Genomic DNA, 26,610 nt, shown 5'->3' with positions numbered 1-26,610 from the left:
TTCCCTAAAATTGATCTAACCATAAAATTGAGCTAACCATAATTATCTTAAGTTCTTAACTTACAAATACTTTAACCTAAATATTAAACACAAAATCATGCATAATTTCACACTTATATAGCACAAGAACCATAATTTGCAACAAATTAAACACTTATCCAGCACAAGAATCGCTGCCTTGGGTTTTATTCAGTCATAGAAATCTAGTAACAAGTCGCTACACCACAAGAGCATCGCACCTCAGATTGATCGAATTCTTGTGACTTCGATTGTGAGCCGGACAACATACGAAGAAGAATATTAAGACATTATTGAGCTCCAATTTAATCGAAAGATGAAGACGATGAAGAATGATGTTTCAAGGGGGTATTATTGAGGTCTTGGGGGTAATAAAGTCATTTCAACATAATTTAACGGGTCAGCCCACAGTCAACTAATGGACGGAGACAGAGTGAGTCCGCCCAAAAACAACAGTGGCACACAACGTGCAAATTGAGAATGAGAACTGTAGAGTGCCCCCCGCCCATCCAGCACATGGGCACAAACCATAATTTTGTACGCTCGATTAGTGCAGTCAATAACTCTTGGTTAATACCCTTGGTTAATGTAATGATTACATTTGTAGCCATAATCAGGGTAAATGTCACTCTTACCCACCTTACGCTGCACTTGAGTGTGGCGTTGAGATTTTAGCCCAACGTGAGGTTCAATATCCGATTCGAACGCGAGAGGTGGTTTGAAGGCGATTTATCAAAGGTATACATTGCATCCTTTTTATACACAAACACAATCTAGTTATGTTCATCCACCACAATTTCTTACACACGCAGAAGACCCTACTCTAGTTGCAGCCGGTCGATATGAATACGTTTTGGAAGCTCAAAATGCGTTTGAGTTAATTGCGTATATGAACCCAACATGATGGTCCCTAATAGATAGTGTGAAACGCCCCCTCCTTATTTTTGAAAACCCCAATGATTTACATTATGTACTGGAAGAGCAAGATCAATTTTATTTGGATGATGATAATGTCGAAATACATGCCAAAGAAGATCGCATTGATGATGAAGATGAACTTGACCGTGATGATGGATGTAGAGTAAGATTCCAAGGATGGTTGGGCATTCAAAATTGGACAAAAGCGCCATCAATAGCCATGGCTAAAAATGGGTTCAATATTGCATTGAATACAAAAGAGTCAAAGTCAACAAAAAAGAGATGGTTTTTAGACAAGGTCCTTTACCATCATAACTCACTCGTGGGGCGGAAGCGATTGAACGGTTCATCAACTACATTCAAATTGGGAGCTTATGAATACTAAATGAATGTATTTGGTTGGTTTTGGTGTCAAGCGGTAAAATTTATTTTTAATATAGAATTTATTAACTTTAGTGTATATTAGTGTTAATATATGTTTTAAATACTCCATAAGAACGACTAAGAAAAAGTGGGTGCACCAAAATTGCTGTGATGAAGAAGGCATTAACTGATTACCCGCATAAACATCTAAATGGTTTTGCTCACGTTGATTCATGAGAGATTTTAAGAAAACATCATAAATGGTCCAAGGTCCCATTGATGGGTGAAGAGACCCATAGTAATTCTGACAAAATAGGTCATCGGAAGCAGATAGCTACTATTCGAGTTTGAATTCAATGTTAGACCTCAATGAAGACACCACACCAACCAGATCATGTTTGAGAGAAACAAGACCCATCGAGTAGACGTAAAACAAAATGGATATGGTCGAGACACTTAGAGAATACACGACAAGGAAAGAATAAATGTTTAAGGAGTTTGTCAAAATAAAAAAGAAATAAGGAGAAACTGCTATAGCACTGTCGTAGCAACAACACCGGCTAGTGAGGCAAATGATGTATGGCAAGTACTTGGAGATGTTTAATCGTCCTTGTGACCATGTGACATGTCGGGGAAATATCACTAAACGAAAAATGTGATATAGGGGAAAATATGGTTGGCCTTGCGATTTTTAAACTTTTTCATATTTGTTTGTTTTTTTTTTATTTTATCGTATTTTGAAGTTTTCGTACTTGTTTGTTTAATTAATGTATTATATTAGTGTTAATGATATAGTAGTTTTATTTATATCTATTATTTTTTATTTTACTTTTTAGTTAGAAAAGAAAAAAAATGTTTTTAGGTTACCAGAGAGAAGCGTTGCATGCACGTGATTAAGGGGTTTTAAGATACTTTAGATTATAAATGGCATGAAAGTGTACGATTGGTGGAACTTAGGGAACTTAAGCGGAGCATCCCTCCCATCCTAAGAGCACGCACAACGCCAAATTTTCACAAACAGCCACATTAGATTCTAGACTTAAAAAAAAAAAAAAAAAAAACCTCAACATCATATTTCAATTTTTCCCAAAAACCCTCACTTTATTCCACAACACTAAATCTCCACAAACTGTCGCATTATCACCAAATCATACAACTAATTTATATTTAATCAAATTAATTTTTATAACAAATTTTTTCTTATCTTCTTATATATATATTTAAATGTTATAATATACTTTTAAAATAGTTAAAAATAATAATAAACTAATAAATTATTAAAATAAACATTATTTAAACACTAAGAAAATAAATCAAATTACTTTTATACTCTTTTTTTGTATGCATCGAATTAAATTAAGAAAATACATAATATATATATATATATATATATATATATATATGGAAGAGTTAGAATAAAACCTATTAGAGTTGTGAAAACTCTAAAAACTCATTCTCAACCACATGTTTTTAATTAAAGTTTAAATCTTTTGGTCAACAATTAAAATGAATAAAAAATATAAATATAAATATAAGTTTTTTTCTATCCTAAAAACATAAATAAAAATTAGTAAAAAAATGTTAAAAAATAGCAAAACAATTTTTTTTTTAGTTTTCGACGTTTTCTATTAAATGTTACAACATATATTAGGTGTGTAAAAAAAACAACAGAAAAACGATGTTACATAGGGTTTTCACGAGTTTTCACAACTCAAGTGGGTTTTCGTTCTATACTTCCCCTATATATATATATATATATATATATATATATATATATAGAGAGAGAGAGAGAGAGAATCAAGAGAAAACTTATCTTTAGAGAGAAAACTTAAAAACTCATAAAGAATTATTTTTAATTAAAAAATAAAAAATATTTTCAAATTTATGTTTTTACCATTATTCTTATATTTTCTTATCATTTGCTCGAAAAAAAACAATAAAAAAATAAAAATAAAAAATAAAAAAAACCCGTTGTAATACACATACGTATTACTGTGCAATACCGTTGTATTACACATGTGTATTACTATGTATTTTTGAGTTTAATAGTGTTTAATTGCATATATTCAATATTTGTGTATTGTATGTGTACAGTAGTATTGCATTATATAAAAAAATAATAATTATAAAATAAAAGTCAATGTGGTGCACATGTGCACCACATGTGCACCATATAAAATAAAAGTTAATATTGTATTACACATACGTACTAATGTGTATTCGATGTGTGTATTAGTCTTATATTGCATATATACAATAGTGTGTATCAAATATGTGCAATAGTACTGTATTTTATGCAATACAGACACTTTTGCATATATATGCAATGCACACCATTACACATGCACACTACACCGACGAGGTTACCGACAATTTTTTTTTTTGAATCAATAACAACATATAAGAATAATGGAGAAAAAAAAAAAGAAACTTCAATTTTTTTAAAAAAAAAAATAGTTTTTTATGAGTTTTTAAGTTTTCTCTTTAAAATGAATTTTCACTAAATCTCACCCCTATATATATATATATATACATATATATATATATTTATATCTTTCTAAACTAACTCTAATGCATTTTTAAATCTTTAGTTGGTGATGATATGGAAAGTATCAAAAATTGTAGGCACGCGTTAAAGCTCATTCGTATTTAAGACTTACCCAATTATAAGGCAAAAACATTTTGGGTGTTTATGCACTAATTTAAGACATTAACTATTTTCTTTGTACAATATTAATAGCTATTTATTGTATTCTAACAAAAGCAATAGCCATTAATTTGTTACAACCTTATGCAACATATTTCAATGGCTATTAATTTTTCAACCATTCATTTTTCATTAAGCAGATCTCACCATCTTATTTTAAGATTTTATTTCTTGGGGCATTTACATATATTCCCTCCCTAACTTCTCTTATTACATATTTTTCCTCTCTAAGCTACATATATTACATATCTCCTCATTTCAATTCAATTAACTAACTAAATGACCATTTTACCCTTAATAAACTAATTACATATATCCCCTTCTTAATAATAAAAATTACTAATTAGTGGAGCTTAGTAATTTTGTCATCCAATTCCTTTTCACTTTCCTCATATGTCAAAACATAGGAAAAATGTTAAAGAAAATTATTGAATCATATAATCAACACAGGTGCAGAATATTATGCTTAGTGTTGTTGAAATTGGCAGATTGTAAAGAGCAGAAACCATAGCAGCATTATAATGTGCAAATACTGTCATACTCAGTTAAGTGAAAACCAAAAACACAAAGGACACTATTTTGCAGCAAACCTTCAAATCAGATGGACATTCTTTTTCATTCTGAGGTATTTTTAGGGATGATGATGAGGTAAAGTTCACTTGAGCACAAATAAATATAGGGGCATTTACATATAGTTGTAAAATGGTAAAATGGTAATTGAAGACTAGAAGGGAAAATATGTAATTTAAGGTTTAGCATTGGGGAAATATGTAATAAAGGAAGTTAGGAAGGAGATATATGTAAAAATCCCTTATTTCTTTACCATTACCAACCCTTTATTCAAAACAAAAAACATCCATTGAATACACAAAGAAAGCACAAACAAACACCAAATTTCATCAATTCACCAAATTTACATCACCAGCTACCATACAAAGAAAATGAACCCAAACCAAAACCTAAACTATACCCGGTTGCTGAATGAAGGTGTCGCAGATGAAAACCCAGACGTATCACTTCAAACTTCGTATTTATGCAAATAACACGAATCCAACCTTTTGGTAAGTCAGTGTTGAACAATTCTTGAAAGTTTCTTGAGGGTTTCAACAAACTTCGCAGCAAAAACAATAAATGTTGTTCCAACTAGGGATGAGATTTTTTCCTCGAATACTGGTACCCGTATCAGTCTATTCGGTACGTCTATGGGTACCTAGATTTACTATACGGAAAAGATAAATGATTGAACAATAAATGATTTGACCACTTTGAATTAGATTGAGAACAACAATGATTGAACACCATATGAGATTGATCTAATCCATGTCTCATTGTTCAATTGATGTCATATACGAAAAAGATAGATGACAAAGATTACCATAAATTCATTTTCTTGTAACAAGATTTCACAAGATGTTTTGGTTAACGAATTTAAAGTGTCAACCGTTGTTCGGGGCAACCATGCATAGCTAGAGCACCGCTGGTTGTCAGCGTTAAGAAGCTTAATCGAAAGTTGTCCAAGTGGGAGACTGTTGGAAAATGGACCAGTTCGATTAGCTTAAAGCTATCGACCGAGCTATGGCCCGTAAGAGTTACATCTCGGGCAATGGACATTAAATTCGGTTATCTCACTTAACCGGTAATGACGAACATTGACGAGAAAATAATACATAAGTTTATGTATGATAAATAAAATTAGGTCTCGGGCTTTTAAGTGAGTGATGGATTCAAATGGGCTTAGAGTCCTAGCTTGGAGCCCATTAGGGATATTTGGAAAAGGCTATAAGATAGAGATTATCATAATGTCTATCTAACATAACTAACCCTAATCCAGATCCATAATTCTAGGAGCCACCTCCACATCTCTCTCACCCAAATCCGCCCACCACCGTAGTAGCCCGCTGTCGCTGGACTATCGTTGCTGTTGCTTTGTGCATTGCAGCTGCCGGTTCTCGTGTGTTCGTCAGCTAGTGTCGTATCGTTGAACCACGGTATCTCAATCGTGCTCGTATTGTATGTAACTGGATCCTATCGGGGTTTCGTTTTTTGTGTTGGTCACTCGTTTATTTCCGCTGTGTATATTAATTAATCTGATTAATTATTATTTACTATACTGTAAACTGGTTTTAATAATACACAAAGTTTTAACTGATCACCACTCAAATCCAACATGCTCCACGTAGATTCGGAAGAGTGCCAAATCCGCTGCCTTGTAGATGCTCTAATAAAGTATCGATTTCCAATACCGGGCCATTAATGCTCACAGGCTACAAACATTATTGAGAAATGATCATGCAACTTCATGTTTGACTACTTTAAAAACGCCAGGACATAAACGTATTTAATTGATTAATGAGTATAGGGATTTGCATATGTTTAGTGCCCTCATTTTGGGTTAACTAAACATCAAAACATAATAATTGTACACTTGGTGATATTCTGCCTTTGATGAAAGGTATAAAACCAACATTTGTCATTATTAACTATAGTGTTGTATAGACTAATATAGAAAATACATATGTAACATGTTTAATTATGAATGTATGACATGATTTTGTTCCTTTTCCACGGCCGGTCATCATAAGAAGTGTGCTACGCCACAAGACCCTATGTGTGCGGGCATACACGCGTCTAACAAGCTGAGTATGCAAATCCAAATTTTGATATTCAAGAAATCGCATTTCGTTCCACAAAAGTGGCTAATACATGTTTTACACGCACATGCAACACATTTATCATCGACCGCAAAACTTCAATTAGCTACCTGTGCAATTATATAACTAACAGTATTTTCTTTTTCTTTAGCAGCCTCCACTATAGAATCCTGCAAACATAAGAGGGGCAAAAGCGGAAAATCAATCACACAGGTTTGCTTGACACAGTACACCTTTTTGTCCCGGTAGTTTTAATTATTTTTCATAGATAATAGGTATCTGATTTGATTACCAAATATGCATTATTTCAACAACAATCTATTTTCCGGATTAAAAAGATATTGAGCATTTTATGCTTACAGATAACACTTTTAGAGACGTTGACTCGTTTTGACCCGTTAGCACATTCATTATGTAATGGGCCGGGTCAAAATTGCTACCTTTACATACCTGTGCATCAATTAGACGGTGAACTGTGGTCTTGCTTGATTCCTGAAGTTCGCCAGCAATTATTATCTCATCCAGTATATAATAAGTCTGCAAAGTTCATTAAATCAACCCAAATATATAAGATTAATGTTAAATAAATTAAAAAGGATCTAGGAATATATGATAATACAATGCTTTTGAGGTGAAGAATAACGCACCTTATGAAAATGGAAGATCAGCTCTAGCTCACAAACCTGTTAAAAAGATGTAGAGAAACAGAATTAACTTTCAAATACTAAAACAAAAATGTAAACTGTACATTCTTTAAAGGTTAGATGGCTTACACTTCCAAAGTAACGATTAAGAGTCTCGACAAAATATTGAATAATTTCAAGGATTTCCAATTCGTTGTCGTCTTGGTTAATACAAGTAATAAAGTACAAGCTGGCGTATCTGTAACAGAGGAGAGTAACTGGTTAAACGAGCAGAGCGAACACGAGCAGGGCATGTTCTTCTTCATCTGTTTAACTTTAAAGGAGCAACTGATCGAACACAAAAAATTAAACAAGCAATGTTTTCTTGTTCGTATCCGTTCGTTAAGAAACTGAGCGTGTTCATTTATGTTCGGTTTCTATCAGTATAAACAAACGAACGGTTTATAACTGCATACAAACACAAAATGAAGGAAAATAACTGAACATAGATGAATAAACACCAATTAAAGTAAACGTGATCATCAATCTATTGATCCTAAAAATTCAATGGAAGCGGATTAAATTGTGTGGGTCATCAATTTTTTTTTTAGATTTACTTGCAATGGACCTAAAAGATTTAAATGAACATTCAAATGAACTTAAACAAATGTAAACTAGAAAAGTAAATAAACAAACGAGACATTTGTTCATGTTTGAACAAATATCTTGTTTGTGTTCGTTCGTTAAACGAACTTGCCTCCGAAACGATAGCATGAACATACCTCCTATAAACAACCTTAAATCCCCTCCATTCATGGATGTTGCAAAGTTTGGGACCACGTGCTAGAATCATTCCGCTAAGCTCTCGTATTACCTCCCATATTATACAAAACATGAAAATGAATATCAGTAGCTATATATTTATATATATAGGGCATATATATGTATATATATACCTTACTTCTTTGATTGTGGGAGTAAGGCGAATACCATCTTGTCAACCGAACTTTTCCTTGTTGGTTTATCGAAAGAACAAAATGAATCTACAAACGTTATTACAAATTAAGGCATTAAATATTACATATATTAGGTTGAAAAGTTGCCGGTTCAAAGATTGTAAAAAAAACACAACACACGCCCTAATTATTATTATACAGATTGGTATCATGTAATGTAATGTAAATAGAAGAGATAACAACATCATGATCAGATCCAAGCAAATGCGTACTCAAGGATACAAAACGCACCGTCAATCATCAATTAGAAAGAAAACATATATGTATATATATGAAAGCATCAAATGAAATGAAATGAAATGATTGATTTGATTGATAAAGGATCCATCTATCGTAGAAACTCGATAAATTAATACTCGATTCTATAATAAATTATCTAAGATAATATTTTTTACCGGTCCCGACTCGGGGATAGAGTGATAAATTAATAATTCGCTAAAATTATAAGATAATACATTTTTGATAATTTCTTTAGACCTCATATAAAATATAAATTAATAATTCCTTATATATAGCATATTACATAAATAATTTATGAATGTTTCTTGAAAAATGACTCAATTGTCTTTTGTTTTTTTGTTGAAATCAATTTTCCCTTGAATCTCGTCTCTAATTTTCCTTAGCATGGTAAGAACTTCTTGTGTTGTTTTCTCATAGCTTAACAAGAAATTGTAGAACTTTCATCATCTTCTTCATATATATATATATATATATATATATATATATATATATATACACATATATAGGGGAGATTTCAAATGAGAACCCCTTTGAATTTTAAGAACTCGAAAGAACTCAATGTAACGATTTTTTTTCGAATTTTTTTTACACATGCGTAATATATGTAGATTACATACACGTAAAAAAATTACAGGATTTTTTATGCACTGAGTCGACTTTTTACACATGTGTAATGGACGTAAAAGTCAGTGTAACTACTTACATCTTTATTCTCTCTCCTGCTTTGACTTTTTTGTCAGATTTAATCTCAACCACATATTCCAATCCATTTAATTAAATGTGTGGCCTATAATTGAGTTCTTAAGTTCTTACAACTAAACATGGTTCTCAAAAAATCCCTCCACTATATATATATATATATATATATGGTAAGGTTATGAGTTGTGAAAACACGCGAAAACCCTATGTAACATTGTTTTTTTTTGTTATATGTAATATATGTTGTAACATTTAATACAAAACATCGAAACATCAAAAAAAATGTTTTGCTATTTTTTAACATTTTTTTAGTAATTTTTATATTGTTTTCAGGAGAGAGAAAAATGTATATTTATATTTACATTTTTTATTCAGTTTAATTGTGGACCACAAGACTTAAACATTAATTAAAAACATGTGGTTGAGAATGAGTTTCTAGAGTTTTCACAACTCAAGTGGGTTTTCATTTTATACTTAGCCTATATATATATATATAAATGTTATGTCAGGTTACATCGGGTATACCTAAATCTATCCTAAACTTGACCCATTATCATCCCTAAGATCCTAATGAACACGAACAAAGTCTTGTTATATTCGATATTAAATTAATTAGCTATAACACCAAAACCCTTGCTTAACCAATTTCCATGCACCACTCGGGTTTTCGTCCCACTGTGTGTTACGCCAGTGAGTTCTACTCTAGTGGTGGCATAACGATTGTCAAGTGGTAGTCGGCGATATGGTTTCCAGCACTCCCCCCCATCTTTAAAACTACACTACTCTCCTGTTTTATTAAATAACCAGTTTGAGGCCCGTGTATTACTGAGTAATTGATGAAAATTTTAAACTTTATACCTTTATCATTACAGTTTCTCTATTCTCTACTTACAACCAATTTCAACATATATTCAAAAATAAATGAGGGCTTACAATCTATCCTCAAATTTACAAAAAACCATGCACTTTTTCTTTCCTTCACTCACAACCATTAATAACCCTATCCTATAATTTGCAAATATTTCTCACAAAAATTTAGGGGATTGGTTGAAAATGCTCTTTAAGGATGTAGAGTTTTTAGTTTTAACTCTTTGGCTTAAATATTTGGGTAATAAGTAAATAAAAATAGTAACAGTAAAATTTTAGTTAACGAACATAAATATATAAACGAACGTAAGCGGATGGATTTAAACAACCGTAACCGGGCCAACGTAAATGAAAGAACGTTAACAACGAAACTAACCGAACACATTACCGAACGTTTGCGAACACAATTGAACGAACACAACCTCTGTTCGTGTTTGTTAGTTAAGCTTATTATGTTTGTTCGGTAAGCTTACCGAACGAAATTCTTTTTTCATGTTCATTCATTCATTTATTAAACGGGCTAAGATAAATGAACTTCATGCTAAACTGTTTAACGGGTGCATAATTATCTCGAAACTTAATTTTTGGAACCTATTTCAATATCAAATACTTGATAGGATTTTAACAATTATAAAGTTTTAACTAATTCTAAATATCAATTGATCTTGTTCTGTTAAGAGGCAACGAGTCAACTCATCAACTCAGGAGTTGGTATAAAAATATCAGGTCAAGTGGCCTCGACTCTCGAGTTTGGCTCGAGCCCGGGCTGATGCTAGGTTAGTTCAAACTTGACCTGTGAGCCTACATGGATCCAACTTTCCAACTTTTATTTCATCAGTAATGTAACAGAAACATATGAAATCAGATACACAACATTAACCAACACAGATACTAAGCCACAAAATATAACCACAATAAGCTTTTGAAGATCAACCAAATAATTCCAAATAGTTGATAAAGATTTCAGAGAAGTATATTGCCATCATTTCAATCAAACAGTAGCATCAATACCACATGTGATTTATTGAATAGAATTCATATTCAAACACATTCAATTCCATACTATTATAACATAATAACTTCACAAACACACAATCAGTCTACAAAACATCCAAATAAATAATGCTGACAATGGTGGTTTTAGACTTTTAGTTCTAAGAAGTGTGTGAACTTTTTTGGGTTTCAGTGGTGATCAGTTAAAATTTTGTTTATTAAAACCGGTTCAATAAACTTGATAAATAATAATTAATCTTGTTAATTAATAATTATACGTATGTAAGGCCCCGAACGCTGAGAACCCCACAGTTGGTATTCATTCAAATCACTCGTAAAAATAATTAAACTTAAAAACAATTCTTTGCATTAAAATAACATCACAAAGTATAATTCGGCGGAAAACGTAAATAAATGAATGAGTTCCCAAAACCCGGGAATTCAACCACAAAACCAAAATTAAGTATAACTTTTATAAGTCTTTTGAAATAAATGTTCATAAATAATTCTTCATTCCAGTATGCCCTTCACCGTCCAAGTCGCTCCGTGCACATCCAAGCGATAAGACATCCTCTTCCTAACCTGAAACTCACACTAACATGCATACAAAGTCAGTTTAAGCTGACTGAGTTCAAGTTTTAAATAAGTAGCAAAAGTTTTAATAATCATTCCAACGGTTTTAAAACAGCAAACGGAAGTACATCGGTTAGGTCACCACATTCAATAGATAGTCATTCTTACGTATGAGCATCTCTATACGCAGGGTCGAGAAAACGCACAACCCAAACACGTAACATTCGGCGCATGCAAACACAAAGCAGGCATACGCAACATTCAGTAGTCGAGACGACTACAACATTCGCCAAATATTGGCCATTCTAATATATATATATATATATATACATACATACACACATTCTATAACATTCCAAGGCCTACCAATACTAGCAAGCCTATGTAAAGTCGTTTAAAACATTTCATCAAGTGAGAAAATACTTAGGTGTGCATGCTAGCCCAAAACTTAAAAAGAGTTAAACGGGGCATCAAGAACTCACCTGAAATCAATCGAACACCTGCAACGAGCTAGGAAATCCCTAAGTGCGCAATCACAAGCAAGGGCTTGTAAAGTATACACAACGTGTTACTAAGCTAGACCGTAAGAACACTCTTGCCTAATGGGCCGTTCAAGCCCAACAACTTGGCCCAAGGCCCAACACTTGGCCCAAGGCACAACAACTTGGCCCAAGGCCCAACACTTGGCCCAAGGCCCAACAACTTTCAATTAACCAAATCCACTCTACGATTAAGGTCGGGGCTAACCATGATGCACCACTCGCCCGTCGGCAATCAAATCGAGTCGAATACGCGCGTAATGAACCATAAAACAAATTGTTAAACGAATCAGCCCCAAATGGGCCAAATTCCCATTTTAATCCTTTCATTCATCATAATTATGTCACCCGAATTGATAGGGTTGACGGTTCCTTTTTACAACTCTCAATTTATCATTTAAACGAAAATTCACGCACCGCCGACTCGATTGACCAAGCACCAACCAAAACAGCCCCGAGCATCAAAAAAATAATTTTCCCACAGCCCTTAGACTCCCCTAGGGCCGTACAAACTGATTCGGTTGGTCATCCAACCGATTAACGCATCAAACTCAGCAATTTGCAATTCTACACCCGATAAACCCTAGTTTTCGAACTAAAATCGATTGACCGACCTAAACACCTCCAATAGCTACGAAATTTTTATATGATGTAAATGCCATACCTGGGAATCTTTCTACACAGAAAACTCTAATTTTTATCCACGGGAAGTGGGTCAATTACACCTTGGCCGAAAATCTGTCCAACGAAAAGTTTCGGCAAAATTGAGCATCAAAACGACTAGGGGTGAACAAAAAGAGTGTTGGGGATTGTAGTACATACCTTGAACTACTTCTAGGAGCTTGGAATTGATCAAAAAGTCGAAGCAATGAAGGGGGGGGGGGGCTGGTCTTCTTGGCCGATCGCTGCTGTAGCTACTACTAGGGTTTAGGTTTTTTTGATTAGTGTTATATTATAAAACATTTTCATTCTAGCCCCCGGAATTTAATAATAATGCAACTTGGAAGAAATGTTAAGCGATTAGACGTACCGGGATGACGTAAAGGATTCCGAGAAACGTCGGATAAATCCTCAGAATTATACATACTCTACAATCTTTAATTCTTGAAACCGGAATTAACAAGCGTTACAACGTAGCGGAAAGTATGCAATTAATCAGCATTGAAACTAAACCTGACAGGTCGATCCGGTTACAGACAATACGATTACGATTCAAACAATAAATATATAATTAAACCAATGATATATTTAAGTTTACCTCGGTTAGTAAATAACCGGTTGAGACACCAAAGGCTAACGAACCGAGCTAGGTGACACAACGAGATCAACGACCAATGGTGGCGGTGCACAACGGCAATGATAGCGGTGGTAGTGTACGGACAGCAAGCGGAGGTGCCAGCGGTTTGCAGCGGTGGACGCCAGCAGCAGAGCGGCGGCTGGGCACGGCGTACGCGACGGGGCAGGCAACTGGCGACGGCGGGTGTCCGGCGGTGGCAGGTGTTCGGCGACGGGCAGTAGACCGGCGGTGGCAGTTTACCGGCGGCTAGGGTATAGGAGGAAGGAGATGGAATTGTTATTAGGCTTAGATTTTAAGGTTATGTCAATATCATATATTTACATAACCTTTTATTAGGTTTAACTAATCTAATTAGTTATAAACCCAATGAGCCAATAAGTCCACCTCTTGCTCAAAAGCCCGTTCCATGTAATCTCATTAAAGTGTCTAACCCAGTTAACTAACTTAAGCGAGTTTATGGTTTGTTACCTCACGGTGTAACTATCACGGGTCATAACCCGGTTGGCCGTATTGACTTACCTGAACCGGTCTATAATTCCAACATTCTCCCACTTGGACGGTTTCCGGTTAAGTTACTCAATACTGACAGCCAGCAGTGCTCTAGCTACACATAGCTGCCCCCAACAGGTTAAATACACTATTGCTAGCTAACGAATTTATGGTAATCGTTGTTATGTATCCTTTCTGTATAAGACATCAATTGAACAATGAGACATGGATCATGTTCAATCTCATATGGCGTTCAATCATTATAGTTCTCCATCTAGAATCAAAGTGGTCCAGTCAAACACAAAGTAGGTTTGGGTGATGCCTCACACTTTACCAGTTTGAATCAACAAGGGCGCCAAGATGTCTAACTGTTACATATCATGTAAGAGTACAGAATCCCATCTTGAATACATACAACTCCCACTGAACTTCAGATTATTCCTAACCAATGCCTTTATAGCTGGTAGTTACGCGACAACGGTTGACACTGATCAAAGAGTAAACTTTAGTAAACGAAAGTTCTAATATGTATCTCAGGTCTAAGGATACTAAATGACTATACCTCTATCAAAACATCTTATGACTAAGATCCATGAAGATGACTTGATGCGAGTTACATCCAACGTCATTCATAATGAGGACTGTGAGTTTGGAAGTCAACTCCTTGAGTCTAAAGTCAGAATAGTCTTAATTCAGAGTCGTTCCCATGAGTCTGACCGACTACGGATAATTTAGAATACAATATTCACGGATTAAAGGCATTAAAATCGAACACAGTTATATTATTCAACATTTGCATTTAACCATTAAATCAAAAGAGAACTTAAAACTATAACTGCTTAAATGTTCACACATCCAAATACTAAATCAAAACAAACTACTTGCATGTGTTTAGTTTCAATGTCCATTGCCGGAGATTGCGATTTGTTCAACACGTTTCCTTTAGCCATGGGGGAGTGAAATAATGCTAAATATATATATAAATCCCTTGTATATTTTAATTAATATTTTATTAGTTTTTGTTTGGTTTTATTAGATTTTGTATATTACTAAAATATTTGAATAATGTAGGTTCCGGGACTTGTTCATGGTTGAAAAGGGTGAAAAACGAGCTAAAATAAGCCAAACCAGAGAACCGGAGGATCTTCTACGAATTTTAAGTCTATGGGCTTAGATTTCCAGAATCTTCTATGAATTTTAAGTTTATGGGCTCAGATTTCCAAAGTCTTCTACTAATTTTAAGTTTTGGGCTTGAAAGTCTATATAACACCTCTAAACTTAACCCTAATCATAACCTGAATACCCTGCAAACCAGAGCCGAATTTGGAGTTTCTCGGAGCTTAGGATTGCAATATTTGGTGGGTTTGAAGGCAAGGAATCAGCCGGTGAAGTGCTCCTCGATCAAAAACGAAGATTACGGGTTTTATCACCTATTTTCTTCTGTTTACATTATTTTTCGCCATGAATTCCTTTATTATTGTTTTGTTTTATTTTATGATGCTAGGCTAAACATTATAGGCTGCCTACACTTATGATGAACCTATTTTGACGTTGTGATTTGATTTGGGATTTATTTATCGTTATAGTTTTATGATTTAGTAAAAGGTTTAATCATATTAAATTGATGCATATAGATACTTAGATTGTTTGATTGATTGTTATTATTCCATAGTTGCCTTGATTATTGTTGGTCATTATGATAGGTTGCTATTAGGTCATCTACTTTGTGTTTTTGACTATTTTATGATTGACGTGCGTTAAGATCATTTGAATAATACTTATTAATTAATTAAACCTAAGTGTGTTGCTAACCTAACATCTGTAAAGTGCTAGGTTATCGATAGATCTTTATTATTTAATCTTGCTAGATTTAGTTCTTTGTAAGGTGTCTATCTAGGTTTGATTATTTATTATTGTCTATTGAATCAATTAAATATATTAAATTGCCTTTATTTCCGCGTTGTAAGGTAGGATTTCGTATAAAGGAACTAAGTCATAATTAATTAGGTGACCATAAGGAAACTTGATTTTTAATACTGGTGTGCGTTAAAACTTATTAGAAACCCATAAGTGTCTCTTGAAAAGGGCCAGGGGTCTTGTTTGGCTTTTCTCTTAATGTCTATTTTACGATCCCAGTCCATAACTAAATATTTTTCGATTAATTAACAACTGAAATTTACGGGATTTTAGCCTAGGTAGTTTTCCCATCATCATCTGATTTAATCAAACTCGTGTTTTCGTTTATTTTACTTGTTTTTCTTAATTAGTTTTAATTTAGTATTTTAAATAACCCCCCCCCCCTTTAACAAACAAATAGTTGTGTCAGTATTAGTTGAGTCTAATTAGCTAGTTTACGTAAGTTAAAGAGTCTTGTGGGTTCGATATCCGGACTTACTTAGCTGTACTAGTGTCGACCGGTTCACTTGCCGGTTAGTAGTTTTAGTTAAGTTAAGAATCTAGAATTTATTACTTAGTGTCTAGATTAGCGCTTATTTAGTTAATAAATTAATAACTAATTTTAGCACATCAATTTTTGGGCGTCGTTGCTGGGGACTCTTGGCGATTGTGTTATTAGCTTTGATTAGACTTAGTTGCTACATACGTGCTATTTTTATTTTGTTTTGTTTTTGAGTCGAAGGAGTCAGGTTAGTATAGTTTAGTTAATTGTTAGTTTTATTTAGGAATCTTTTAGTAGGAGTCTACTTCGTTTTATTTTATTTTGAGTCGTAGGAGTCTAATTGTCCGTGTATTTTATTTCTTTTGAGTCTCGTAAATATGTGTGAGATTTGTGGTGGACCCCATTTTACGCTTATATGTCCACAATATGTGGGATGTTTATCAGATTATTATGATAACCCTCCTGTGCAACCGCAACATAATTTTATGCAGGAGCCTCCTTCGTATTATTATGATGATCTGTATTAGCTGCCTCAGCATAATCAGGGTCAATTCGATGATCAATATTCTAATCACAACCCTGTTGAGAGTAGTATGAAGAATTTAGAGAACATGTTAGCTCCATATTTGGCCTCAGATACCCAACAGAAGTTAGCCGAGCATGATGTCATCTTGAAAAATCAACATAATGTTCTTACAGATCTCCAACGTATAATAGAAAACATTGTTAGGAGAATGGATGAAGAAGATGAAGAAGAAGAAGAAGAAGAAGAAGAAGAAGAAGAAGAAGAAAAGAGATTGAAGTTATTGGAATATGTGGACGAGCCAGATGAGATCATGCAAGTAATAGAGACGAAAATGGACGATGAAGTCCCACCTCCGGTTCCACGGGTCACTATTGCTAATTACTGGAGTGACTATGATGATGAAATAGATGAAGAAGAGTGGGCTACTTATCAAAAGTCGTTAGTGAAGAAAGAAGAGATAGAGGAGGAAGTGGATTTAGGAGATTCACTTGAGTTGATGTTTGGTGTTGAGGAAAAGGTTGAGAATAAGTTGTGTGAGGAGGATGAGTTTTTGGATTTGGAGTTAGAAAGTTTGCCTGAGTACGATGAAATAGGAGAGTTGATTCGGAGGGTGACTTAGCATTTTTTGAAGCCCTACTAGAAGATATAGAAGTGGTGGTAGTGGAAGATCTCCACAGCTGGCCCGTGACACTTATAATAAATGTCGCTCATAAATCAAAACCACGGGAGAAGGCGAAGAGAAGAGCATCCGCAAACCGGAATAATTTGCATGTCAGAAGATGGTCTACAGGAAAGAGGAAGCCATTGAAGTTCAAGCACGACCAGTCTTCTCGATACATGCCATGAATCCGGTTCATGCTAGGTAAGTTTAAATTTTGGTGGTCTAATCCGTTAAGGATTTTTAAAATATTTTTCAGTTCTACCGATAAAAGTTTAATGTTTAAAAAGTACTGGGTGGAACTGAACGGGTCTTGACTATGGGTTCCACTAGATTATATAAAAATAATAATAAATAATAATAGTTGGATCTTACTTGTCCCGTTAAATACAAAGGCATGGGTTTAAGTGGACAACAATATCGGTGATCGCAGTTTTTGCGTTGTTCTAAATTTTAAAATAACCTAATATGTTTTTAAGATCGTATTTCTCCGATTCTGATCCCATTGCAATTAGACTTTTTCAAGGACGAAAAAAGATAAGTGTGGGGATATTTGATATAATACTAAATATATATAAATCCCTTGTATTTTTAATTAATATTTTATTAGTTTTTGTTTGGTTTTTATTAGATTTTGTATATTACTAACATATTTGAATAATGTAGGTTCCGGGACTTGTTCAGAGTTGAAAAGGGCGAAAAACGAGCTAAAATAAGCCAAACCGGAGAACCGGAGGATCTTCAATGAATTTTAAGTCTATGGGCTTAGATTCCCAAAATCTTCTACGAATTTTAAGTTTATGGGCTCAGATTTCCAGAATATTCTACTAATTTTAAGTTTTGGGCCTGCAAACTAGAGCCGAATTTGGAGTTTCCCAGAGCTTAGGATTGCAATATTTGGCGGGTTTGAAGGCAAGGAATCAGCCGGTGAAGTGCTCCTCGATCAAGAACGAAGCCTACGGGTTTTATCACCTATTTTCTTCCGTTTACATTTTTTTTTGCCATGAATTCCTTTATTATTGTTTTTTTTTATTTTATAATGCTAGACTAAACATTATAAACTGCCTAGGCTTATGATGAACCTAATTTTACGTTGTGATTTGATTTGGGATTTATTTATCGTTATGGTTTTATGATTTAGTAAAAGGTTTAATCATATTAAATTGATGTATATGGATACTTAGGATTGTTTGATTGATTGTTATTATTCTATAGTTGCCTTGATTATTGTTTGTCATTATGATAGGTTGCTATTAGGTCATCTACTTTGTGTTTTTGACTATTTTATGATTGGCATGCATTAAGATCATATGAATAATAATTATTAATTAATTAAACCTTAGTGTGCTACTAACCTAAAATATGTAAAGTGCTTGGTTATTGATAGGATTTCGTATAAAGGAACTAAGTCATAATTAGTTAGGTGACCGTAAGGAAAGTTGATTTTTAATACTGGTGTGCGTTAAAACTTATTAGAAACCCATAGGTGTCTCTTGAGAAGGGCCACGGGTCCTGTTTGGGTTTTCTCTTAAGTGTCTATTTTACGATCCCAATCCATAACTAAATATTTTTCGGTTAATTAACAACTGAAATTTAGGGGATTCTGGCCTATAGGTAGTTTTCCCATCACCATTTGATTTAATCAAACTCGTGTTTTCGTTTATTTTACTTGTTTTTCTTAATTAGTTTTAATTTAGTATTTTAAATAACCCCCCCCCCCCCTTTTAACAAACAAATAGTTGTGTCAGTATTAGTTGAGTCTAATTAGCTAATTTACGTAAGTTAAAGAGTCTTGTGGGTTCGATATCCGGACTTACTTAGCTGTACTAGTGTCGACCGGTTCACTTTTCAGTTAGTAGTTTTAGTTAAATTAAGAGTCTAGAATTTATTACTTAGTGTCTAGATTAGCGTGTTTTTATTAGACTACTTTTAGCACATCAGGGAGAGCTCCTTTCTTGGAGTTATCCATAGAGAAGCGTGCCCTTACTTTGTCTATGTATGTACTTTGGCTCAGCCCTAGAAGCCGCTTTGACCTATCTCGGTAGATCTGGATTCCTAGAATATAAGCAGCTTCACCAAGATCTTTCATTGCGAAACAAGAACCCAACCAGTTCTTAACTTCCTTAAGCATAGGGATGTTGTTTCCAATGATCAGTATATTATCCACATACAGGATGAGGAATCATATAGTGCTCCCACTAGCCTTTCTATAAACACAAGGCTCATCTTCATTTTTGATAAAACCAAACTCTTTGATTTTCTCATCAAAATGAAGTTTCCAGCTGCGAGATGCCTGTTTATGTCCATAAATGGACTTATTCAGTTTGCACACCCTGTTAGGATATTTAGGATCAACAAAACTTTCAGGCTGAACCATATAGACATCTTCAGAAAGGTGTTCATCAAGAAAAGAATTTTTGACATCCATTTGCCATATCTCGTAGTCATAATATGCGGCTATGGCAAGTAATATCCTTGTTGACTTAGTCATAGCAACGGGCGAGAAGGTTTTTTCATAATCAATACCCTGAGTTTGAGTAAAACCTTCGTGACTAGCCGTGCTATATAAGTCTGTACATTTCCATGCATGTCGGTTTTCTTCTTGAAAATCCATTGGCTCCCTACTGCTCGACTCTTGGGGGGTAGCTCATACAAGTTCCAGACTTGATTGTCACGGATAAATTGTATCTCGGCGTTCATAGCATCTTGCCATTTCTCAGATTCCGAATCTAAGATAGCAAATTTGTAATTAGTAGGTTCGTCGCTTGACTCGGCTACTAAGAGGACCTCGGGACCATCTAGACGTCATAGGTATTTAGAGTTTGGTACGCAAGTCCTATTACTTCTGCGAACGCTTGTGTTCATGTCCGATGTATCAGCAACAACAACTTGTTGATCAGACGTTCCAACTTCCTCAGCGGTAGTTTGTGGTTCTTGAATTTCTTCAAGATCGACAATATTATCTCCAGTTCCTCGACCGAGAATTTCCTTCTTGAGAAAGTGGCCCTTCCTTTCGATAGAAATCACATTTGTATCAGGATGGAAGAAATAATATCGGCTTTGGTTATAGTATTCGACGAAAACAACCTTTAAGCCGCGAGGATCGAGCTTATCATCAGAATCACAAATTGGGTTTACGCCCATGCCATATCTCGTATGGGGGTTTGCTTACATTTTTAGTTGGAGCTAGATTGACAATGCGGGCGGCGTCAAAAGGGCAAAGCTCCAAAAGGAGTGAGGCAAGTTAGTTCTACACATCATCGATCAGACCATGTTTAGCAAGGTTCGATTTCTCCTCTAGCTCATGCCATTGTGTTAGGGTGTGCTGGGTGGAGTGAGCTGTGAAACAATTCCACGCTCTTTAGATGATGTATGAATTCTGAGCTGAGATACTCCCCGCCTCGATCTGATCAAAGCATTTTAATAGTTTTCCTGAGTTGGTTTTCCACTTCGTTTTGAAACTCTTTGAACTTTTCAAAAGTTTCATGCTTGTGTTTCATAAGATACACATAAGCATATCTACTGTAATCGTCAATAAAAGAAACGAAGTATCTTTCATGATTCCTAGACATGGTTCTGAAAGGACCGCATACATCAGTATGTATGATTCCCAGCAGATCCTTTGCTCATTCATTCTTATGAGTGAAGGAGCCTTTGGCGAGTTTGCCAGCTAAACAAGATTCGCAGTCATCAAAAGAGTCCGGTCCAGTGGATTCAAGAATCCCTTCGGATTGGAGTCTCTTGACTCGTGCCTTGCTTATGTGGCCAAGTTGGCAATGCCATAGAAATGTACCATTGATGCCATATCTGATATGTTTAGAAAGATTATATACATTATTGTTTATTTGAACATCAACCTTATATATACCATTTTGAGGTTTAGCCTCAAAATAAAAGGTATCATTCAAGTAGGCAGAAATAGCAATACTATTAAAAACGTACTTAAATCCTTGTTCAAATAGTAAAGAAACTGAAATAATGTTTCTGGTCAAACCAGGTGCAAACAAAAAGTTATCCAAAGTAACTACAAGGCCAGATGGACAAGCAAAATGATATGTGCCAGTTGCAGAACTAGGATTCTTTTCCGATCACCAACAATGAGTTGTATGCTTCCTTGTTTCAACCTCTTCTAGTTTTCAGGCTCCTGCAAGACATTAATGATGTGGTAACCACATCTGGTATCAAATACCCATATGTTGCTAGAGACAGTGAAAAGTTCAATAACGTGAATATAAATACCTTTAGAGGAGCTTTCACCATTGGTCATCTGCCTTTTCAGCTCAGCAAGGTAGTCGGGATAGTTACGTGTCCAGTGTCCCATTTTGTTGCACTGGTGCTCCTCAGGAGGCGGCGGTGGTACCTTTGCAACACCTTTGTTAGTGTTGGTGGCAGACCAGGCAGCAACAGTAACCTTCTTCTTGCCTTTACCGTTATGACCCCGGTTCTTGGGTTTAGGCTTAACGACACCAGCAGATCGCACGATAAGAACTTGATTGTTTTTAGCGGGAATATTCATCTCAGCCGTCTTGAGCATTCCATGAAGCTCCGGCACTGTCTTCACCCAGCCATTCATATTGAAATTCATTACGAACTGGTCGTAAGAGCTGGGAAGAAAGTTCAGGATGAATTCCGCTACCATTTCATCTGACAAGGGATAATCAAGTTTCCTTAGTTGTTCGATGTACCTTTTCATCTTGACGACATGCGCACTAACAGGTGATCCCTGTTCCATTCTGCAACTGATGAGCTGTTTCATGGTGTCATAGCATTCCTGACGAGCTTGTTTCTGGAACATGCCCTTAAGTTGCTCAAGCATCTTATAGGCGCCAAAATCTTCCAAGCCTTTAGCAAGCTCGTAAGACATGGTGGCTAGCATGATACAGACGACTTCAGTAGAGTCGTCCATATGTTTGTCAAGAACCCTCTTAGCATCAGCAGTATTGTTTTCAGGCTCGGTTGGAACAGGTCCATCGAGAACATAGTGCCTCTTTGCCATCTTGAAAGGTAGTCCCAAATTGCGGTGCCACTCAAGAAAGTTGGTGCCACTATACTTTTCTTTCTCAATGATATACTTGAGGGTGAATGAAGAGTTATTATCAGTAAACATCTGTTTAAATAAGCAAAATTAAATTTTTAATTAGTATTTTCGATATTTTATTCCTATTATTAATGACCCAATAACATTAGTAAATAGGAATGATGTGCTAAAAATAGTTTAATAATTATTAACTAAAAATAAATACTAAGTAATACTCTATACTCTCTAAAACTCGACTAAAATACTAACCGGCAAGTGAACCGATCGACTCTAGTAAAGTTAAGTAAGTCCGGATATCGAACCCACGAGACTCTTTAAATTACGTTTATTAGCTAATTAGACTCGACTACAAACACGATTTATTAATTTATATTTGTTTGGGGAGTTTTTATTTAAAATACTAATTTAATACTATAATTAAAAATAATTAAGAAAATAAGTAATTTAAACGAAAGCAAAAGTTTGTTTATTTAAAATAAGATGATGATGAGAAAACTACCTAGGCTAGAATCTCCAAAATTTCAGTTATGAATTAACCGGGAAAATGTTTAGTTACGGGCTGGGATCGTAAAATAGACACTTAAGAGAAAACCCGAGCAGGACCCTTGGCCCTTCTCAAGAGACACCTATGGGTTTCTAATAAGTTTTAACGCATGCCTATATTAAAAATCAAGTTCCCTTACGGTCACCTAATTAATTATGACTTAGTTCCTTTATACGAAATCATACCTTACAGCGCGGAAATCAAAGGCAATTTAATATATTTAATTGATTCAATAGACAATAATAAATAATCAAACCTAGACGAACTCCTTACGAAGAACTAAATCTAGCAAGATTAAATAATAAAAATCTATCAATAATCTAGCACTTTACAGATTTTAGGTTAGGAGCACACTTAGGTTTAATTAATTAATAATTATTATTCCAATGATCTTAATGAATGTCAATCATAAAATAGTCAAAAACACAAAGTAGATGACCTAATAGCAACCTATCATAATGACAAACAATAATCAGGAGGTTTTTCTTTGACCTGGACCCTATCTAACCCGTTCAGTTCCACCCGATACTTGTTAAACATTGAAATTTTCTCGGTGGAATTGAAAAATGATTTAAAAATCCTAAACGGGTCAGACCATCAAAATTTAAACTTACCTGGCATGAATCGTTGCATGGCATGTATCGAGAAGACTGGTCATTCTTAAACTTCAATGGCTTCTTCTTTCCTGTAAACCATCTTGTGACTTGTAAATTATTCCGGTTTGCAGGTGTTCTTCTCTTCGCCTTCTCTCGTGGTTTTGATTTATGAGCAACATTTATTATAAGTGCCACGGGCCAGCTGTGGAGGTCTTCCACTACCACCACTTCCATTTCTTCTAATAGGGATTCAAAAAATGCTAAGTCACCCTCCGAATCAAACTCTCCTATTTCATTGTACTCAGGCAATCCTTCTAACTCCAAATCCAAAAACTCATCCTTTCACACAACTTATTCTCAACCTCTTTCTCAAAACCAAACATTAACTCATGTGAATCTCCCAAATCCACTTCATCCTCTATCTCTTCTTCAACACCAAACATCAACTCAAGTGAATCTCCCAAATCCACTTCATCCTCTGTCTCTTCTTTCTATACTAACGACCTTTGGTAAGCAGCCCACTCTTCTTCATCTATTTCATCATCAGAGTCACTCCAGTAATTAGCAATAGTAACCTGTGGAACCAGAGGTGGGACTTCTTCGTCCATTTTCGTCTCTGTTACTTAAGTGATCCCCACATCTGACTCGTCCACATATTCCAATAACTTCAATCTCTTTACTTCTTCCTGTTCTTCATCCAATCTCCTATTAATGCTTTCTATTGTACGTTGGAGATCTGTAAGAACACTATTTTGATTTTTCAAGAGGATATCATGCTTAGCTAACTTTTGTTGGGAATCTGAGGCCAAATATTTAGCTAACATGTTCTCTAAATTCTTCATACTACTCTCAACAGGGTTGTGATTAGAATATTGATCATCGAATTGACCCTGATTATGCTGAGGCTGCTAATGCAGATCATCGTAATAATACGAAGGAGGTCCCTGCAAAAAATTTTGTTGCGACTGCACAGTAGGGTTAGTATAATAATGTGCCAAGCACCCCACATATTGTGGACAAATAAGCGTAAAATGGGGTCCCCCACAAATCTCACACATATTTACGAGACCCAAAAGAAATAAAAGACATGGACAATTAGACTCCAATGACTCAAAACAAAAATAAAACAACACGAATGTAGATTCTACTAAAAGACTACTAAATAAAACTAACAATTAAACAAAACTATATTAACCTGACACCTACGACTCAAAAACAAAACAAAACAAAATACAAATAGCACGTATATAGCAAGTCTAATCAAAGCTAATAACGCAATCGCCAAGAGTCCCCGGCAACGGCACCAAAAACTTTATGTGTTAAAAGTAGTTTAATAATTATTAACTAAATTAACTAAAAATAAACATTATGTAATACTCTGGACTCTCTAAAACTCGACAAAAATACTAACCGACAAGTGAACCGATCGACTCTATTAAAGCTAAGTAAGTCCGGATATCGAACCCACGAGACTCTCTAAATTACGTTTATTAGTTGATTAGACTCGACTAAAAACATGATTTTTTAATTTATATTTGTTTGGGGGGGTTTTATTTAAAATACTAATTTAATACTATAATTAAAAAAAATTAAGAAAACAAGTAATTTAAACAAAAGCCAAAGCTTGTTTATGTAAAATAAGATGATGATGAGAAAACTACCTAGGCTAGAATCTCCTAAATTTCAGTTATGACTTAACCGGGAAAATATTTAGTTATGGACTGTGATCATAAAATAGACACTTAAGAGAAAACCCGAGCAGGACCCCTATCCCTTTTCAAGAGACACCTATGGGTTTCTAATAAGTTTTAACGCACATCAGTATTAAAAATCAATTTTCCTTATGGTCACCTAATTAATTATGATTTAGTTCCTTTATACGAAATCCTACCTTACAGCGCAGAAATCAAAGGCAATTTAATATATTTAATTGATTCAATAGACAATAATAAATAATCAAACCTAGACGGACTCCTTACGAAAAACTAAATCTAGCAAGATTAAATAATAAAGATCTATCAATAACCTAGCACTTTACAGATTTTAGGTTAGGAGCACACTTAGGTTTAATTAATTAATAATTATTATTCCTATGATCTTAATGCATGTCAATCATAAAATAGTCAAAAACACAAAGTAGATGATCTAATAGCAACCTATCATAATGACAAACAATAATCAAGGCAACTATGGAATAATATCAATCAAACAATCCTAAGTATCCATATACATCAATTTAATATGATTAAATATTTTACTAAATCATAAAACCATAATGATAAATAATCCCAAATCAAAACACATCGTCAAAATAGATTCATCATAAGCCTAGGCAGTCTATAATGTTTAGCCTAGCATAGTGAAATCAAACAAAACAAACAATGAAGAATTCATGGCGGATATAAAAGAAAACAGAATATAAAACCCGTGTTCTTCGTCTTCAACCAATACGCGCACCACCGGATGATTCCTCAACTCCAAAGTCGCCAAAAGTAGCAATCCTAAGCTTGGTAATTCTCCAAATTCGGCTGGCAACTTCAGGTCTGCTTTGGGTTATGTTTAGGGGTGTTTATGTAGTTATTAAGACCCAATACCTGGAATATTCTAGAAATTAGGTTGGCCGCGCCACGCTACCAAAATACTCCATTTGGCGGCGCAGCGTGGCCAAATAATTTGGTCCCGGTCCGATTCACTCCTGATCTGATCTGGTTCGTTTCCTGATGCCCCGGTTCGCCGGTTTAGCTCATTTTTTTCTTATTTTTCGCTCTTCTTAACCACGAACAAGTCTCGGAACCTAAAATATAGAATCATGTTAGTAGTATACAAATCTTAAACAAAACCTAACAAAACTAACAGA

At 34.7% G+C, this 26,610-nt stretch overlaps 1 protein-coding gene across 1 annotated transcript; it reads right to left on the bottom strand.

Moving 5' to 3' along the window:
• Positions 1-6,476: 6,476 nt before the first annotated feature.
• On the bottom strand, positions 6,477-24,361 carry LOC143593887 (AP-1 complex subunit sigma-2-like). Its single transcript, XM_077073363.1, has 8 exons — positions 24,251-24,361; positions 22,539-22,682; positions 8,237-8,323; positions 8,063-8,154; positions 7,431-7,539; positions 7,305-7,340; positions 7,108-7,194; positions 6,477-6,827 (listed from the first exon to the last, which is right to left on the bottom strand). Exons 1-8 carry the CDS (start codon positions 24,359-24,361, stop codon positions 6,756-6,758), a joined length of 738 nt encoding a protein of 245 aa, XP_076929478.1. The 3' UTR covers positions 6,477-6,755.
• Positions 24,362-26,610: the final 2,249 nt, after the last annotated feature.

The sequence above is a fragment of the Bidens hawaiensis genome, unplaced genomic scaffold, assembly GCF_021521415.1.
Source record: "Bidens hawaiensis isolate Kalapana, Puna unplaced genomic scaffold, B.hawaiensis_p1.1 tig00001692_1, whole genome shotgun sequence".
Taxonomy (NCBI): Eukaryota; Viridiplantae; Streptophyta; class Magnoliopsida; order Asterales; family Asteraceae; genus Bidens; species Bidens hawaiensis.
This window is presented reverse-complemented; position numbering and strand designations above follow the sequence as displayed.

Excerpts from the sequence above, each read along its gene's own strand:
- LOC143593887 (XM_077073363.1), bottom strand. The coding sequence starts at position 24,361 with ATGGACGAAGAAGTCCCACCTCTGGTTCCACAGGTTACTATTGCTAAT. Across the intron at positions 8,324-22,538 it reads ACTATGTTCTCGATGGACCT|ATTCATTTTGTTCTTTCGAT; the intron begins GTTCCAACCGAG and ends TAACGTTTGTAG. Across the intron at positions 6,828-7,107 it reads ACCGTCTAATTGATGCACAG|GATTCTATAGTGGAGGCTGC; the intron begins GTATGTAAAGGT and ends TTATGTTTGCAG.